General features: G+C 47.7%; 7 protein-coding genes across 13 annotated transcripts; 3 read left to right on the forward strand and 4 right to left on the reverse strand.

The window, feature by feature from the left end:
- Positions 1 to 730: 730 nt before the first annotated feature.
- On the forward strand, positions 731 to 2180 carry LOC27208699 (protein CDV3 homolog). Of its 4 annotated transcripts, none has more exons than XM_016184257.3 (4): positions 731 to 1053; positions 1140 to 1222; positions 1336 to 1597; positions 1654 to 2180. In XM_016184257.3, exons 1-4 carry the CDS (start codon positions 841 to 843, stop codon positions 1906 to 1908), a joined length of 813 nt encoding a protein of 270 aa, XP_016029561.1. In that variant the 5' UTR covers positions 731 to 840; the 3' UTR covers positions 1909 to 2180. The 4 variants fall into 4 exon arrangements, with proteins under 4 accessions (XP_016029561.1, XP_016029558.1, XP_016029560.1 ...); XM_016184254.3 differs by having other exon boundaries at positions 1354 to 1597; positions 1651 to 2180; XM_016184256.3 differs by having other exon boundaries at positions 1651 to 2074.
- Positions 2079 to 2940, reverse strand: LOC6736156 (putative gamma-glutamylcyclotransferase CG2811). 2 transcript variants are annotated; one of them, XM_016181182.3, is made up of 3 exons: positions 2493 to 2940; positions 2286 to 2393; positions 2079 to 2222 (listed from the first exon to the last, which is right to left on the reverse strand). In XM_016181182.3, exons 1-3 carry the CDS (start codon positions 2813 to 2815, stop codon positions 2192 to 2194), a joined length of 462 nt encoding a protein of 153 aa, XP_016029562.1. In that variant the 5' UTR covers positions 2816 to 2940; the 3' UTR covers positions 2079 to 2191. The 2 variants fall into 2 exon arrangements, with proteins under 2 accessions (XP_016029562.1, XP_002083056.1); XM_002083020.4 differs by having other exon boundaries at positions 2079 to 2234.
- Positions 2941 to 3060: 120 nt separating this feature from the next.
- LOC6736157 (troponin C-akin-1 protein) lies at positions 3061 to 4862 on the reverse strand. Its single transcript, XM_002083021.4, has 3 exons — positions 4688 to 4862; positions 3547 to 3866; positions 3061 to 3479 (listed from the first exon to the last, which is right to left on the reverse strand). The coding sequence occupies exons 1-3, from the start codon at positions 4700 to 4702 to the stop codon at positions 3311 to 3313; spliced, it is 504 nt and encodes a 167-aa protein (XP_002083057.1). The 5' UTR covers positions 4703 to 4862; the 3' UTR covers positions 3061 to 3310.
- LOC6736158 (wnt inhibitory factor 1) lies at positions 4713 to 7531 on the reverse strand. 2 transcript variants are annotated; one of them, XR_006541649.1, is made up of 5 exons: positions 7404 to 7531; positions 6373 to 7208; positions 6181 to 6291; positions 5439 to 6123; positions 4713 to 5015 (listed from the first exon to the last, which is right to left on the reverse strand). XR_006541649.1 is itself a non-coding variant. In XM_016181181.3 (4 exons), the coding sequence occupies exons 2-4, from the start codon at positions 6774 to 6776 to the stop codon at positions 6021 to 6023; spliced, it is 618 nt and encodes a 205-aa protein (XP_016029563.1). In that variant the 5' UTR covers positions 6777 to 7208; positions 7404 to 7531; the 3' UTR covers positions 4713 to 6020. The 2 variants fall into 2 exon arrangements, 1 of the variants encoding a protein (XP_016029563.1); XM_016181181.3 differs by having other exon boundaries at positions 4713 to 6123.
- On the forward strand, positions 7460 to 8963 carry LOC27206196 (LHFPL tetraspan subfamily member 2 protein). The gene is made up of 3 exons (XM_039291541.2): positions 7460 to 8491; positions 8547 to 8660; positions 8711 to 8963. The coding sequence occupies exons 1-3, from the start codon at positions 8089 to 8091 to the stop codon at positions 8851 to 8853; spliced, it is 660 nt and encodes a 219-aa protein (XP_039147475.1). The 5' UTR covers positions 7460 to 8088; the 3' UTR covers positions 8854 to 8963.
- Positions 8887 to 10778, reverse strand: LOC27209168 (dnaJ homolog subfamily C member 21). Its single transcript, XM_016184654.3, has 2 exons — positions 10076 to 10778; positions 8887 to 10017 (listed from the first exon to the last, which is right to left on the reverse strand). Exons 1-2 carry the CDS (start codon positions 10679 to 10681, stop codon positions 9001 to 9003), a joined length of 1623 nt encoding a protein of 540 aa, XP_016029566.1. The 5' UTR covers positions 10682 to 10778; the 3' UTR covers positions 8887 to 9000.
- A 61-nt stretch (positions 10779 to 10839) lies between these two features.
- Positions 10840 to 16817, forward strand: LOC6736160. 2 transcript variants are annotated; one of them, XM_016168943.3, is made up of 8 exons: positions 10840 to 11725; positions 11918 to 12193; positions 12252 to 13182; positions 13297 to 13852; positions 13923 to 14345; positions 14402 to 14596; positions 14654 to 15339; positions 15392 to 16817. In XM_016168943.3, exons 2-8 carry the CDS (start codon positions 11960 to 11962, stop codon positions 15610 to 15612), a joined length of 3246 nt encoding a protein of 1081 aa, XP_016029568.1. In that variant the 5' UTR covers positions 10840 to 11725; positions 11918 to 11959; the 3' UTR covers positions 15613 to 16817. The 2 variants fall into 2 exon arrangements, with proteins under 2 accessions (XP_016029568.1, XP_016029567.1); XM_016168942.3 differs by having other exon boundaries at positions 13926 to 14345.
- Positions 16818 to 17091: the final 274 nt, after the last annotated feature.

The raw sequence follows: 17091 nt of genomic DNA on the forward strand, positions 1-17091 counted from the left end.
TACAGACATAAATATCTATTAGCTCGGCTAATCTAGACGGAACTGGCCGTCTGGCCTAAGAGGCTGAGGCTGGGTCCAAGTGATGGGCCAAGTAGTTGACTTTTGACGACATGGGCGGGCCTGCTGGGTACCACAAGATGCAAGTCCCAGGCCCAGGAACTCTTGGGCATATTTTGGAAACATTAGCTTTGCCATTTGGACGAGTTTTATTGGCTTTGCTGCTTTGTCTCAAATAAGATATATTGGCAACATTATGGATGCAAAATTAGCAACGGATCGAATTGGTTTCCATTACACAATGGTCCAGCTTTGCATTCGCAGCCACCGCGGCGGTGGTTTCCACTTTGTTTGCCTTAATTAGGTGGTTATCAATCTCCTATGCAAATCTATTGTTGCACAATGTCGCGAATATTGGTAATTAATGCAGTCTTTCCTCTGATTTTTGCACACGCTAAATTATGCATGTTACAAATTTTGTTGCAAAAAATGAATATGTTGCTGACGTCACGTCCCAACTGATGCTTTAAAAAAGGCCGCCAAAGTTGGAAATATCGATATCACGCAGATGATATATCGATGCTTGGCCTGCTAAGATAGTGCTGTCAGTATTGTCCAAGCTGATTAGTTATAATAAACCATCAGTTAATTCCAGGTATGAAAAAAGCATGAATTATATAAATTACATAGTGAAATTATATCGACATCTTGTAATTTCGCTGCGAATTTCCAGGAATCTCCAGCCCTGGTCGGGTTATCGATACATCTGGCACAAAAGGCGTGCAGAGTTGTTCTCCAAATTTCCTGTCGCGAATTTTATTCATTTATAATTAATTGCAAGCCATGGCCGAACTGGACGATTTCTTCGCGAAAAAGGACAAGAAGAAGTCCAAGAACAAGACTAAGTTCGTGACCGCCGACGATATGGTCAAGAACCTGGAGGACGGTACCAAGCGCGAGGTGGTCAAGCCCAAAAAACCCGAGGCAGCCGCTGGCGGCGTGGCAGTGGTAGGCGAAAACGAGAATAGCGGCACCAAGGTGCCAGAGTCCGCCCCGGTGAGTCCGAATCTCAGTCTGGTGAAATCAGCGCCTATTCGCCACCTAGGGCATGCTTATAAGTTCATTGTTTTGCCGCTCCGTAGCCCGTCGAGGAGGAATGGAAGGAGTTCGAGGAGGAGCAGCGCAAGGACTACAGTGGTTTAAAGATCGGCCAGCTGAGCACCATGTGAGTTTTCGACCGTTACGCCGACCGCCTATGCCACGAGCAGGAGAAAAGGCCGCTTCCATTGATTAACTTTCCATTTGACCCCGCATATTGCGAAAACTCGCTTTCTATAGCTCTTCGGCCCGTTCCAGAACTGCCCAGGAAAGTTCCGAGTCGCAAGCTGCTCGAGTGCCCTCTGCCCCGGACGGCGGGAACTACAACGAGGACGATGAGGACAGCAATGGGTATGACAACGCGGAGGTAAACAAGGAGCGCGTCGGCCACGGACCCTGGAAGAAAGTTGTCCCAGCCGAGGAGGTAATGCAAATTCCGGTGCCCGTGGAGGTGGAAAAGCCCTCGTCCAAGACCTACGTTTCACCCGCGCTACGATACAGCGTAAGTTGGAAGAGCGAGACGATCCAGATCGAGTTTAATCGAATTCTCTGCAGCAGCAGGCCGGAAGCGGACTGGGAGGCGGCCCTACTGGGGGGGCATTGCGTCCACGACGCGCCGCCCCCGACATCACCAATACCGAGTTTTTCCCAACACTCAGTGCGGCGCGTCCGGAGGAACAGCGCAAGAAGAAAAACGAACCCGCCTTCGAAGAAGTCCGTCACGGAAGCCGTTTCCAGCGCGTTCAGGAGTCCACGGCTGCCCCGGTGGCGGCATCCAACCGATTCCAGTCGCTCGACGACGAAGCAAGCTAGGTCAGTCCACGCCAACGGTGCTACTGCTGGCCACGGGAACCGCTATCTACCACAGTGTCCGCTGCCGAGCTCAAGTCATCCCAGGGTTCTACGCCAGCACATGCAGATTTTCTAGGCTTTTTGATTCATATAAACCACCACAGCTACTCTTACCCTAAACCACAAACTACTATTGTTCATTTCGTTTTGCATTTTGAAAAATGGATTAATGTAATACAATACGAATAATACCCATGCGTTGAAATCCGTTTATAAACGTTACTTTTTTATAAGTTTTCGTGTCTCACTCATCCATGGCGAGGTCCTCCGGGCAGCTGTCCAAGTAGCTGCAAAATCAGTAAGACAGATCATCTCTTGCTGAAACAGTGCGAACTGACTTTTCATTGTACGGCCTCTCCGGGGTGTTGTGGTACGAGATCAGCAGCTCCTTAGCCAGCATCTTGTCCGGGAAGTTGCGAATCAGGTACAGCCAGCACTGAATGGTTCTACACATAAGGGCAATAGTGAGTTACCACATCTGGCCATCATCCCACATCCTCATACTAACGACACTAGCATAACTACTCTAGTGTCTTTTCTCATACTCATTCTGCTCCATTAATATGGTTTGTTGCTCGCGATCATAGTAGTCCGGGTAGTCTTCTAGTATGTCCAGCTTGGAGAGCATGGTCTCGTCCACTTCGTAGACTTCGCCTTCTATGTGGTTCCCCTCACCCGGCCGGGCGAGCAGAAATGGAATGTTGTAGCGGGTTCCCACAACCAGGGGAAACTTCGTTTCCGTTTTCCCCCTGCCAAGAAATCGGGCTTGGCCGTTCTCCTTTTTCGTCAGCCAGTGGTGATTGGGCTCACCGCGCTTCAGCGTGCCATACACAAAGACCCTTGCCGCCATTCTCAGCTTTTCAGCCATTGCGCTTCCCGCCGCCAGGCTTATCAGTTTCAAGCGGTATCGTTCTATCAAATCCGACCTGTAGATTGCACAGTCGACATAACCCGTCCGCTCTTCTTCTTGCTGCCATTCGCACCGAATCTAGCCTCCGTACACCGCGAGAAACTGAAGCACTCGGCCGGCAGTGGGCTGTGGAAAATTACCAGGGACTGCAGTCTAGCATCTTACTTCTATAACAGAATGAGAGGGCATTTTATTTTATTTTAAATTGCTTCAGTTTATTTGCTTTGTTTGTCGAAAACTATCAAATTACAGACTACGTTCGCTAAAACCTAAATAATGCGTATGGTACATATGTATCAGTTTATATCATTTGCCAATATATACGGGTATATATCGATCAGTACATCTGCGTCTGCAAGTACGGTCTTAAAATGCAACTACGGTAACATAAGATTAGTGGCCAGGCTATCCAGAGCACATCCAAAGAAACGGGCTATACCACAACCTAGGCTATTAGTTCTGGGCCTCGTAGGTGAGGTCGTCCTGGGCCGGATGCTTGTGGGTGCGGCGATGGCGCATAATGTATGGATGGGTGGTTGAGTTCTCGTAGCTTGACAAGTAGCGCAGGCTGAGTAGGTTCTCCGGGTACTTCTGCAGCAGGTACACCCAGCATGGAACGGTTCTGGAAAGGAAATTGTGACCCATCACACCACATTGCTGAAATGACGTCAGATCCGACTAATGCTCACCCTTCTCCAACGCCAATGTTCATATCGTGCATCTCGCGAGTGTAGATCTCCTCGCAATCCTCCAGGTTGTCCAGGGAATTGAGCATTCGGTCGTCCACCTCGTAGATCTCCCCTGTTACGTAATATCCCACTCCGGGCTTGTTCAGCAGGAAGGGAATGTTGTAGCGGGTGGCGATCACCAGCGGCAGCTTTTGGGTGGTGGTCGCCTTGCACCAGAACTTAGCGAAGCCGTTGCCAGAGCTGGCCAGGATTGAGTTGCTGGGCTGCCCGTACTTGAGGGCGCCGTACACGAAGAGCTTGCTCAAGGCGGAGGAGACTTTCTGTGGAGTGCGTGGGAGGTGGGTGTGGCGAAAAGACAGATAAGTAGGGTTAGGTTAGAGATCTGATAAACAGGTGGTATCTTGTGAGAGTTTGCTCTACTGGTATCAATCGATCGCCGTGGCTTATCAGGAGATCCGAATACTTTCCACTGGCTAGCCACCGCAAGTTATTGATAAGGTTCACGAAACGTCTCGGTGTTTGGCGAGATTCTCAGCTGAACGGCTTTTTGGGCGAGGATGGGATGGCTCAACCGGTTTCGTGCATTCACACGTTTATTCTTAAAGTCGGTTATTGTTGCTAATATATGTACATAGCTGTTTCGTATTTTTGAGGCTGAGTGCGTGCCTCACAAACTGCGCAGCAGCTACGCCTCTTCAGGTATATATGTATGTATGTATATACTCCATATCTGTACACATGTAATTAGACGCATTAATAATTGCTTAAATCGGTCTAATCATTGCAGTAAATGGATAACACACGCGAGCGGCCTTAAATCAATGTCATTGTTAGGCAAGCGGTTGCATCAAAGCATCTTGGCGAATCCGCTTACATAACCCAGAACAGGCGGCAGCTCACACTCAACATACATACATATGTAGATATCTTAAAAATTTCAATAAACTATCTGACAACCCTCCGATGGATCGGATAACTTAAAATGCCTTAAATTTGGTGGCCAAGCACTCAGGCTTTTCCACGCTTTCCATTTGGTGCTGCCCACTTGCCAAGGACGAAGGATAAGGGATGCGCATACACAAGCTAATAGTGTGCATGTGTGCGTGGGCTTTACAGTGTGCTGCACTCTTACTCAGCTTACCTTTGCTTGGCCCATTTTTCTCGTGTCTTTCAGTTTCTGGTCGAACCGCCTTGCAGATAATTAAAATTGCAAATTGCTGCACTAAGCAAAGGCGAGAGAGCTCTTCGGGATTGGATAGGATGGTGTGCAGGAGCTCCAGCAGAGATACAACCGCGCCGATGGCCAGCAAAACTCCAACTGAATCGTGATGGAGAACAACGGCTGCGGACACGGTGTTGCCGCCTGCCAATGTTTTTGTTGTTATTGCTGCTGGCACAGTGGAACTCATCACAACGTGTTATTGGTTCAATTTATATAAATCCATTGTATACGAACGTAATACACGACACTACGAGGAATAGCAATGCATAAATAATAATTATGTTATATATACAATTTCTCAGGTATCAAAATTGAAAAAAGAAAGACAAAATGATCTCCTCTGTTTAGTGACTCTGCCCACTGTGCCTTGTCGTCGAGACCAAGAGGCCCGCCTCTAGTGAAACAACAACAAGTAAAACAATAACACGCCACACGCGCAAAGCTAAAAATGACGGTTCTGGTCTTTATCTAAGAAATACCCTCTAGGGGGTGTGGGTTAGTTGAAATACCCCAAATATTATAGGCCCCGCAAGCACAAACACTTTAAAATTCGGGCCTTATCAATGGCCTAATAACATCTGAACACAGAAGCCCCTCTTCAGATCCACGCTCCCTCTACGATACCCCCTTGGCAGCATTTTAGTAGGAGACGCCTCTGGAGAACACGTACGCATGTCTGCTCCGGTTTCTCTGCTGATCGGCGGCGATCGGAAATTGTAGACTGTATATTGTAGTATTCTGCACTTCCATGTGTCCGATTTGTTATAAACAATAACAAAGTATCTTTGTAATTCGGCGGGGTGGGTGCGGCAACAACAACACCACAACCAAACCAGTTGACATGCGCTCTTTAAAATCAAAATCTCACTGCGCTCTCTGAATTGTGCCCTGCAAAAGGTAAGGCACTTAAGTTTCCGGACTCAGTACGAACTATCAAGCGTAAGTACACACATATATTGTTGCCCAATAATTATTACAGGGTAAGCACTTAATAAAGTTAGTGTGTCTCTTTGTGTTTTTTAATTTGGTATTTTGATATGGACGAATTATAGATTACTTTATGTTACTCCTTATTACCGTTTCCAAAGACAAGATTGCCTTTCCATTCGATTTTTAAATTAATCAAAAGCGTAACATAGTTTTGTAGTTTAATTCCTTAATAATTATAAACCTAAACAATAAATATATTAAAATCCAGACGTCATCAGCGGGACTTAAAACAGCCCCATTGCTGTCAAACCTCCTCTCTAGGTCAATAGTCCCTCGAGCAGATGCCGTTGTGAGCAAAATGGTGCTGTTTGTGCCGGCAGGCACACAAGTTGGGAGCGAAGCAGTAGGCTCGTGGTCCGCAGTTGCTGGAGGTACAGTTTAGGGTCAGTATGGCGAAAAGATAAAGCGACAATCAAACTTACTGATCACAGATTGGCATGCATTGCTGTCCGTGAAGAAGGCTGTCCCTTAGCTCGTATCCCTGGGCACAGATGCACCGTCCGTCGGAGGAGCAGGTGCCATGTGTGCAGCGTCTGCGAATGAGAAAGGGTACATGAACATGTACGTATGTACAGTTCCCAAGCGTTAAGGTGAGGAGCAAGAATCATACTCACCCAAGGCAGGGGTCCAGCAGACGGGCAGCCCTGTGGCGGCACTTTTGGGAGAGGGGATCAAAGTAGTAGTGCCTGTCCTTACGGCACACACAGAGGTCTGGTGCGGCGCAGTAGCCACCTGCCGCCACGCACCCGGGGAGGCACTCTGCGGCACACACCAACCCATCCGGATTACCCGCCAGATACTGGTCGGCACAGGGACAGGGTCCGTCCTCGAAGCACACTCCATTCCGGCAGACGATGTTACAGCGCCTCACGCACTGGTGGGTATTGACCACCAGCATTTCGTAGTCGGAGCAAAGCGGTGGAGGCTCGTTGATCTCCCAGTAGCCGTAGTCGTAGTAGTAGTGACCCTCAACTACTGCCCACAGCAGCAACTGCAGGAAGACCATCCGGCGCGACATCTCGGCTAATGGCAAGTGATGAGCCGCGGATTGGTTCCGGCAACGAAAGGGAGAGTGAAAGTGCTTTCCGGAGGCTGCGCACTTTGTGTACGGATCTCATTACGGCCTCGGTCACGATCACTGTACACAAACACAGTGCGGATGACGCAATGGCCCCCAACAGACTCGGCCAACTGATAACCGCTCGACCGAAGATCGTTTCGATCGGAATTGCACATGATCAGTTTGAATCGAAGTGGCGGCGTGCATTACTCACCCGAACGGGGGTGGAGGCAATGGTGGGGTTGGTGGTGGTGGAGTCGACAGATTGGATCCAACTCGAACGTGTGTGCAGAGAGCCAGGGAGAGCTATTCGGGGACTGATTCTGAATTCGGAATGTCTGGATTTCCACGCTCTCAATGAGAAATCGGCGCCCACATCTGCATAAGGCACTGAAAACATAGGAAATAAGTTTTAAAAATATACAAAATACATGCGACTTAGAAAATAAAAAAGTTCTTCATTAAATTACAATATTTTATATTCTTTATTCCTCTAAGTAAACATTCTTACCAAACGGATAAGGTTAATAGTAATTCAGTTTCTTAAATTCTTTCGGGTTATTATTAAAATGTGATTCACCAAACCTTTTCTTCCAGTGCTCCGATTGGGGCCTGGCTCCGTCTGCGACTGCAGCTGGCTTTAATGGGCTCCATTCATTCGGTCGGTCGGAGTCGGCGAGAGATGACGCTGGCGAGGAACGGCAGCAGACACGCCTGCGCGAACGGAAGCTCAGATCCAAAGTTCCAGAGTGTGGAATAAAGTTGCCAAATAACTGCAGCCGCTTGGGGGATAAGCGAAAACGCCATCGAGGCAGAGTTATTTCCGCGCTCGACTCTGTTTCAACTCGCTTCGACGTCAGCTGCGAATTGAGTTCTTGAAAGAGCTGCGGACTGGGCGGTCTACTGCCTCGCCCTCGCCCTCGTGCTCCCCCTATCCCCCAGTCACCCTCCGCGCGCGTGTGAGTGGGGTGAATAACATAAAACAGACGGCAGAAGGCAGCGCACAACAGCGAGCGGCCAAAACATAAAATAAACAATTCCATTTCGGGCTGGTCAGCTGGGAGGAAGTTCTGGTCTGGCCCCGCGCTGCTGGTGGTGGCGAGTGGTGCGACGGTGGTGGTGGGTGACGGCAAAGTGGGTGTGGGATGTGCGTGCCCAGACAACGCAAGAGCGCTTAGAGTCTATTATCTATCCGGCAAGTGCTGACGCGTTGCGGTCGTCCGTCGTCGATCGCTGAATCTGTGTACTCCGGAAAATCTGGTGCATCGAAATGTGCTACGTTATTATCACCAGCGCCAGTCTGGTGTGGTTCCTCTGTTCCCTGGTGGCGGACATGCTCTTCGCTGTGGCCTTGGTCACGCCCAGGTGGCTGGTGGGCCCCGCCCAAGGAACAGACTCCACCTCCAGCCCTCACCGCCAATCCTCGGTGGGCATCTACACGCGCTGCAAGGTCATGCAGGAGGGCGGATTCCAATGCGGCCGCTTCGACTTGGACGGACTGGCTACGGACAGTAGCGTTTACCCAAGCGAATGGAAAGCGGCAATGTTCTTCGTCACGCTGGGATTTAGTATACTCTCTGTAACGGTGCTCCTGACCCTGATCACCTGCTGCCGCCAGTCGGCCTGTGGCAAGAGCATACACAACATGACGGCCTGCGCCCAGGTGGTAGCAGGTAAGTACCCATTACTGCGATATCCTCGCAGCAGTTAAGTTTGCATTGTTTATAGGAATATGTATGATGTTGGGTCTATTTCTGCATCCGATGGGATGGCGAGCGAACCGGATTCAACGTCTATGCGGCATGGATGCCGAGCCCTTTTACCCCGCCGACTGTAGCATAGGTAATTCTTTGAAACTGATCGTAGAAACTTACTAAACGTAATCCTTACAGGAGTTTCCTTCTACTGCGGAATCATTGGGTTACTTCTAACATTTACTGCAGCCGGTATAAGCCTAAAGGCAGAGTCTTCCAATATGCGAACCCGAGTTCGCAGACGCGTGGAGGCGGGCAGCAAACTGGTCTGTATTCCGTAGCTGCCTTTGGATACAATAAGAACACTGTCTGACTTGGAGCGAGCATACTTTACTTCATTCTCGAATTAAATTTATCATTAGCATAAATAAACTTTTAACATTCTACAGTATAGATACAAGGCTTGGGTATGGATATCCCATACGACCCTACTTGTTGCGCTTGCCCTTAGCTTTGCCAGGAGGCTTGCCCTCTACATCAGGCTTTGCCTTAGGTATGTAGACACCATGGTTCGTCTTCTTTAGGTGGGCAAACAGCTTGTTCTTGGAGTCAAAGACGAGCCTACAGGTAACACAAGTGTGTTGCGGCTTGGTCGGGTCGAGGTCCTCATCTCCGCTTTTTGGAGCCACCGTGGCCTCCTGTGTATTCGGTTCCGAAACCGTTTGCTCTAATAGCTTCACCTTCTTAGTCGTCGTCTTTTTGCTTTTACTCTTTTTGCTCGCTTTTTTGCCTTTACTCCAGTCTTCATCCTCTGACTCGCTCTTGATTGCTTTCTGTTCTATTGGCTCATCTGGTTCATCACTGCCTTCCGCCTGCGCTTGCTTGACAGCTGACTTCCTTGCCTTTTTGTTTTTTTTGGATCGTTTGGCTAGCGAAGATTCTTCTTCGCTTGGAACCCCGTCGAAAGATATCTGATCCTCGGAGACTTGCAATTCTTCCAGCGATTCCTGTACGCCCATTAAACTGTCTTCATGGGGTGCATTGTGGAAGGCGTCCTCTTCTTCCTCCATTTCCTGGCACAGCCGGTCGACATTTTCATTATGCTTTTTGCTTTCTTCGTGATTAGCACGCGCCTTGGCGTTTTTGAATGTCTTGTTGCATGCCACGCAGTAAAGATCGTCTACATACTCCACTTCGTACTCCTCGGCTTCCTGGCCGCCTTCATGGTCGAAGTCCTCGCCATCCTCGTCGTTCTCGTCTTCACCCGTGTAATCTTCTGACTCGCTATCGTACTGCTGCTCCAACTGCTTAAGCTGTTCCTCGTAGCCCTCGTTAAAGACATTATTCTTCCTGACGGATGCCAGTTCTTCCTGTCGCTTCCTTAACTGCTCTTTGCGCTTCTCCTCCTGCTTAAGTCGATTGGCCTCGGCGCGTTCTTCAAGCATGCGCCTGTAGGCGTGCACTCTGGGATCCCTTTTTCGCACGAAGTTGACTAAGTTGCGAACCTAAGTAAATGAGGTAAGTAAAATGTGTCTCGGAAGAACAAGCGAATTAATTGCCCACCTCTTCGTTGCGTTCCTTGCGGGCAGCCTGCACGATCTTTTTCATCTCCTTCTCCACCTTTCGTAGGATAAAGCGCTCTTTTATTTCGCGAACATCGTAGGGACACAGCCAGTCGTAGGTCTTCCGGGTACTGTAAGCCTGCCAAAAGGCGTAGAACGGACCCACTACATCTTCGTAACTACTGTTCGCATGACCAAAGTCAGGCGCCATCCCCAGCCGGTCGTCCTTGTCCATGAACTCTAAGTCCTCCGAGGCGATTTGGACAAAGACGTCGGTGTACACGCGGTAAAAGCCGTGCTCATCGTCGCTATAGCCCTTGTAACAGGAACTCGTGAAGAACCGGAACACGTCTAGGGAGTTCTCCGCATAATCGGAGTTTTTGCCGCGCAATATCTGCTCGCGATGGTTGTCGTACCAAGACCGCTCCTGAGGATCAGACAGAACTTCATACGCTTGCTGGATCAGCTGGAAGCGCTCTTTGGCCTCCGCCAGTCGGTCGGGATTCTTATCCGGGTGCCAGCGCAGGGCCATCTTACGGTACGCAGTCTTGATGTCCCCATCGTTAGCGTTTCTTTGGAGCTCAAGCTCCTCGTAATAGCAACGCATGTTTCTTAGAACAACAAATAATTTTGATAGAGTTGCCAGATGGGCGGAAAGACAGCTGACGCTCACAGTTGCGTTGCCAGTGCTGCAAAGCGCCACGGGAAAACGTAGATATCTAGCAAAATAGCTTACTTTTGGGCTGAGAGAGTTGAGCGTTTATTGTAATAGCTGAAAAAAAACGTTAAGGAAACAATAGAAGCCTATTCTTACCAGGTCTGTATTTACAGTTACCTAGCTAAGTGACTAAAATGCAAGTGGCATCTCCTAGCAGTCATACGTAGCTGCGCATTCCGTCATTAGCTTTTTTACTTTTGACGACGACGGATGTTTCCTTTCGTGTCCGCGCATCCTTAGTTCACTAAATTCTGCCGCATGCTTTTCTCACTACCACCGAAGCTCACACATCGCATACCCATACACAGGCACGGAAAAAAGTTAAAATCGGAAAGGTTCCTGTGAAAAGCAGCAGTTAAACTCATCGGAAGTTGTAGTTTTTCCAGGAAGCAACGGTGCTTTTTTCCCTTAGTTTCCGAAACATTTTTACATAATTTGCATAAACTACAAAAAAAATTGACTGGAATCGAAGCTCGACTATTGCCAATCACCCATAACGATACAAGCAAAGTGCCAAAATGTCGTTTAGCATTTGAGTCTGCAGACGAAAAGGAAAATAGCTTGACATAAAATTTACAGTTACGTGGGATTTACAACCGTGGGCTGTAGCACACAGACAGGCCTACACATACACACACATACTTACATCGGGTGAGTGCGGGAGTGGAGTCCTTGAAGCATCTCGGCTTACGAACAACCCCCACAACATTGGGTGCGTCGGTACTCGGCGCGACGTAATGGATGACGGCAAAAAATAACCGTCAACAAAAAACAAACAAACACAAGTATAGGAAGCCGACGAAGTCCGTGTGTGTTTTGGTGTAGATTTACCGTTGCCCTTTCATCTCTTGTGCGCGTGTGTGTGTGGGCGCCACAATAAAAGGAGGCGCAAAGGATATGAGGACAACGTTGTCTGCCGCATTTGCAAGTAAGGTAATTTCGCATAAAATTCCAGCACAGCCTCCCACCCAAACTATAGAAAATGTGTCCCTACTGAAAAGCTATTCGGCTTTTGTGCCGTAGTAAATGGATTTCCTTATCAGCCCAAAGTGGTCCCAGGAGTCCACTCCTCTTCATTGTTGCAGCTGAATTGCAGCCAGCTAGCTTAATGACCTCCCCTTTCAGGAATTACCGTCCGTCCACATCGGCTAAGACTAGAATACCACTATGTTTGGATCCAAGCTGCGCTCCTGGATGGAGACGCATATTGTGCGTCCGCGCAAGAAGGGCAGTAAACACAAGCAAGGGACTGTGGACGCAGGCAGTTTTTGCGCGGGGAAGAAGGCGGGCACCTTACCAACACAGGGCAGCAATCTAACTAGCCCGGTCCTGACCAGTAGCGGAAGCCACAGCATCGCCAGTCCGGTGCGGAGGCGCGAGGTCTCCCCCATCCAGTGTCACGTAAGTAGCTTCCTTCCTAGTAGTATGAAGAATGCTTACGTCGATCATATTTCCGTAGCCACCCAGTCGTCGATATGGCTGGCAATCCCCAGATGAAGATTCCTACGTCATAGCCTCGCCCAAGTCGGATAATTTGCTTTACGCTCCGCACTGCTATCAGCCGCATCAACCGCTCCAGCAGCCGTCGCACCACTTAAGCGTACCCAATAGCAAGGAAACCTCCTATGCGGAGAAATCGCCCACCAGGGTAAACTGCTCTTCGTCCTCCATATCGTCGTTGTCCTGGTCAACGGGATCCAAGGAGCCCTCTTCTGGCAAACAAGCCACTTTTAGAGAGCAGTCCTTAAATGGGGAATACCACATCCCACCTGAGGAGGAGGTGGAGTATGAGGAAGTTGGCGCTTTGCTCCTTCGGCCTGCACCCCCCATTGCAGAACAACAGCGCCCGCAGTCAGAAAACTTAAGTGCCGTGCGTCTAATCTACGAGGAAGAGCCAAGGCAAAGCAAGAATCATGTTCGTTACGGTCGCCTGCTTCCCTCTAAGCTAGCACCGGCTCAGCTTGGCGAGTCCCTGGATAATTTGACAGCTACACCGCCTATTCCACCCGCTTCACTTACCGGCTCGCGTATGCGAACTCCACGGGGAATTCAGCGCAATAATTTTATGTCGGGACCACGGCCTCATAGCTTGCCCTCGCCAGAAAGCGCTTATTCCACGGGCTACTCCACAGATGGCACATCGCCCTGCGCCGCCAGCAACTATAATCCACCTGAGTACTACATTAACATGCGCTCGGGAACCCACTATTTCCCGAAGAGCGTCAACTCGCTGGCCGTCGAGGCCCAGCGTTACAAGTTCGGCCTAAACCGCATAGAGGAGATGTCGCCTATGGATCCGTTGCCCAAGAGCAACTTCGCAACTGCCACTCATGGCCTGGAGTCGTCGCCTAGTCCGCTAGCTCTGCGGCAGCAGTCAAAGCTCTTTGAGTGTGAGTTTCAGTGTTGTTAGCCCGCCTGCCGGCAAACTGAGCAATTAACCCATTTAAAATCTCTACTTGGCTGAAGTAGCATCTCTCAACTGCTTCTTTCTCCCATTTTTGCAGCTCCCTCGCCGAGACAGCGCTGTCGCATAAGAACAAATCCCTGGTACAACACGGGAGAGCTCTTGCCTACCTCCTCAGGCCCCACACGCATGGATCTGGATGCGACCAGTACTACCTCCACGACCTCGTCGGGCATTAAGTCAAGCAATGAACTGGAAGTTCCGGTGGCCAAAACAATAGCAAACAAAGCAGGAAAGCCAGTCCCTTATGCAGCAACCCCCAACTGCAGAGCTACTCCTAGCCAGGCAGCCAAACAGGCTGATATGGACATTGTTGGGGGAGGGCCTGGTGTTGCACCTGGAGCGGGAGTCGTTTACGAGTCCGAGGGCTCCTCGACTTCGACTGAAGTGGAAAATATGCATGCCCCACATACCATTAAGCGTCGTCACTTGGAGCACGCCGAGACTACAACAACTTCAGGGCCCGTGGCAGCTGGTGGTGGAACTGGAGCTACCACCACATCCTTCGTTCTTAGTGACGACGAGGCCACCCTTAATGAAATGATTGGGAAGTTCGACGAGAGTTACATTTACGAAAAGGAAACTGATATATTAAGGTGAGTTGCACTCGTTCATTGCTCGACAAGTAAACTCAAGTTGTCTTCTTATATTTAATTCGACTTCTAGCAGTGATTCAGACCTTACTGACTGCTGTGCTTCGGAGCTCGACACTGGACAGGATGCGGGTGATGAGTGTGACACAGACGAGTTGTTGGACATTGACTTTATAGACACTTCATCCATGCAAGAGGTGGAACTGGACCGCAAGGATCTGTCACGAAATCTGGGCAACTGTCACTACTATTCTAATCACCCTATCAGTCCGATGCTCAATCGAAAGGCATCAGTCCGTTCCCGACGCAAGAGCGGCCAGGAGACAGGTGAAAGCTCCCAACAGCGCCGACGCAAGCGGTTCCTTAAAACACGTAAGAAGAGTTGTGAAAATCGCGAAAAGACCTCTTCGTCACCCCTTCGTGAGCCACGAGGCACCCGAAGTGTGGGTGGCACGCCCGTCTGCTTGCGCCGCAATCTACTGGGTCCAAGGGAGAGGTATAAGACAACATTTTAATAATTATATATAGGCTTTTAAAATATTTTGTCTACAGAATATACAAGACGTCTCCCCTGTCAAACCGCTCCAACTCGCTAATCTTTGGAAGCATGAAAAAAAAGTCCACACTCACCATCGCAGAAAGCGAAAAGGCACTTCTTAAAGCAGACTTGGAGGCTGATATGAAATACAAACAACTAATTATGGAAGCGGAGTCCCTGCTGGAATCGATGAAGAACAGCTTACAGAGGTAAGGAATGTTAAAGTTTCAATATTTGATTCGTTATTAATAACATATCACGATTAGCATTCCCAGAGACACGCCTGTCGCCAGCCCAAGACGAGTGAATCCCTTAGCTAACAAGCGCGTGGAAATGCTTAAAAACAGTGAAGTGGACTCAAAAAAACAGACTCTGGTTCCGAACTCTCCTCCGCTTGAGCATGAGTTAGCAGCAGCCATTAATAAGCGCATAGAGATGCTTAAGTTTGAGACATCGGCTGCTTCTTCGCCACCAAACAGTCCCAAGCCTGCCCGATGCAGTCCTCGCAAAACGCATCTGACCAACTTTATGAATCAAAATGCTCCACCAGAGTTGCCGCCACGCAAAATAAAAGGTAACCCTCCCTCTGCTCCACTCTCGCCACAACTTCAGCTAAATGGAAGGAGTATTCAGGAGAGTCCAAAGAGCAAGCGACGCACGATGATGGTGACTTCAACGACCACGACAACGGTGATCAGCTTCAACGGCAGTGATTCGGAGATGGAGTGCATAGCTGTAGAGGATATTGGCAATCACAACTACTTGCCTCAGCCGCAATCGAATACGGTGGATGGAAAATATGGATCGAATACGAAAATGCAAAATCCATTGCATGCCGAATTAAATATTAATAACAACTTTTACTGCCCACACAGCGAGCCCTTAAAGCGCAAGGTATACAAGGGTAGCTCATCGTTTGAGCGCATAAAGAAAAACTTCGACTTCGAATTGGGTAAGTAATTCGGCTTGTTTGTTAGTGAAGTATTTAATCAAATGATACACAGATTCGAACGGACGGTGCAAGTCAAATGAGCGTTCGCAAATTAAGCTTTTGGCCTCCGTGTCGGCCAAGAGCTCTATGCAAGACGTGACCGTTGACGAGGCCAAGGGCCATGCAATAGGCGGTAGTAACCGCAAGCAGCAGCTCATACTGAATACCATTGTCGATTTAAAGCGCAGCTTGGAGCATCAAAGCCATCAACTGAGTGGATTTAATGGCGAATAGAACTGAGTGAACTAATAGGACTAATATCATCATCATACATATTCACAATGCATCATATAGAAAGTAACTAGTTGGCTAAGATATTGAGTCCAAAAGAGTCCCTCAGACTAGACACTGAAACGAAGCGCAATAACTTTAACTTATAAGGGAAGACGATTATTTACAAAAATACTAGAATACTCAAGGGCCGTAATAGACCATATGAACTGGTGCAGAATATTATCACAAAAAGTATTTAGCATGTAGCGAATTGTTTTTGATGAAACTTTTACATTATAATCGTAATCATAACCCAGAAGTTTGCAAAGTAATATTTTCAGTTTTAAAATGTATTTTAGACACCATAGATTTTAGTTAAAGCATATCAAAAGATTTGTATACTAAGTAATATTCTGTTGAAATTAATCGTTTCTGTTATTTACATCAATTTTGTTTTGGACATATACATTGTTTTCATTAAAAACTCGAAACATCTATTTTGTGCGGTCTATGTGCCCAAGCTGAAAGTGTGTTCAGAACACTATTTCCGTGGCATGTCCATTATACTATCCTAACAACTCATACTATCCAATCATAGCTTGAATACGTTGATATTAGTAACTATACCAAACTACATAAGTTAATAACTGGTAGTATTCCTTAGTTTTTAACGAGCGTGAGCGCGTGTGCGTTAATGGGGAAAATATACTAACATTTCAATGCAAATCCCATTTGAACGTCGCCTACACTTATAGAGCTCATCTTATTGCTAAACTTGACAACACATCTCACCTAATTATCTATATTAGAAAAGTATTCGAAAGTAGACCTTTAAGTAAACCATATTAAGATCCATCCAAATGAAAATTGTTTAGCCAAATTGTTTGTAGAATAATGAAAAGAAAAGGCATTGTTTTACTGTTTTGTTTCCTTGGTTAAGTAGATAACGACTATTGTGTTTATATGCCAGACATTGGATTAAACAACGGAAATCGAACTACATCCCAGCTGGCATTACCATGAATTTAAAATTTTGTTGTATTGGCAAAAATTTTAATGTTTTCCAATTGAAAAAATTTGGTTGTAATTTGGATTAATCGACTCATGTAATTATTTATGGTGTTGCGTACCCAATTAATATGCATAAAGACGCTGTAGAACCTACACGATGAATACATTATCTAAGTCATACTGTAACGTGATAATAAACTTAATGAAAACCCTAAGACCAAAATCAAACCATATCCAAAATCGAAGAAGACCCACAGAACTGTAAGTATAAATTAATTAAATATTTCTCAACGGTTTTGTTTGTTCTTCTTAGTAGTACGTATACATGTTTTGTAGCTTTGCGAGCTTGTTGCTCATCGAAATTAAAATTGCAATTTTCGTTTTTGCTTACGTACTAGTGCCTGCTTCTAGTGCCTCTGGGTGGCAGGAGGGGTAGTGGTTCGGTATGCTGTGTTAAATTTACTTAATTAGTTTCACCCGCGACGCGAC

This window comes from Drosophila simulans, chromosome 2R (genome assembly GCF_016746395.2).
Source record: "Drosophila simulans strain w501 chromosome 2R, Prin_Dsim_3.1, whole genome shotgun sequence".
In the NCBI taxonomy this organism is placed as follows: Eukaryota; Metazoa; Arthropoda; class Insecta; order Diptera; family Drosophilidae; genus Drosophila; species Drosophila simulans.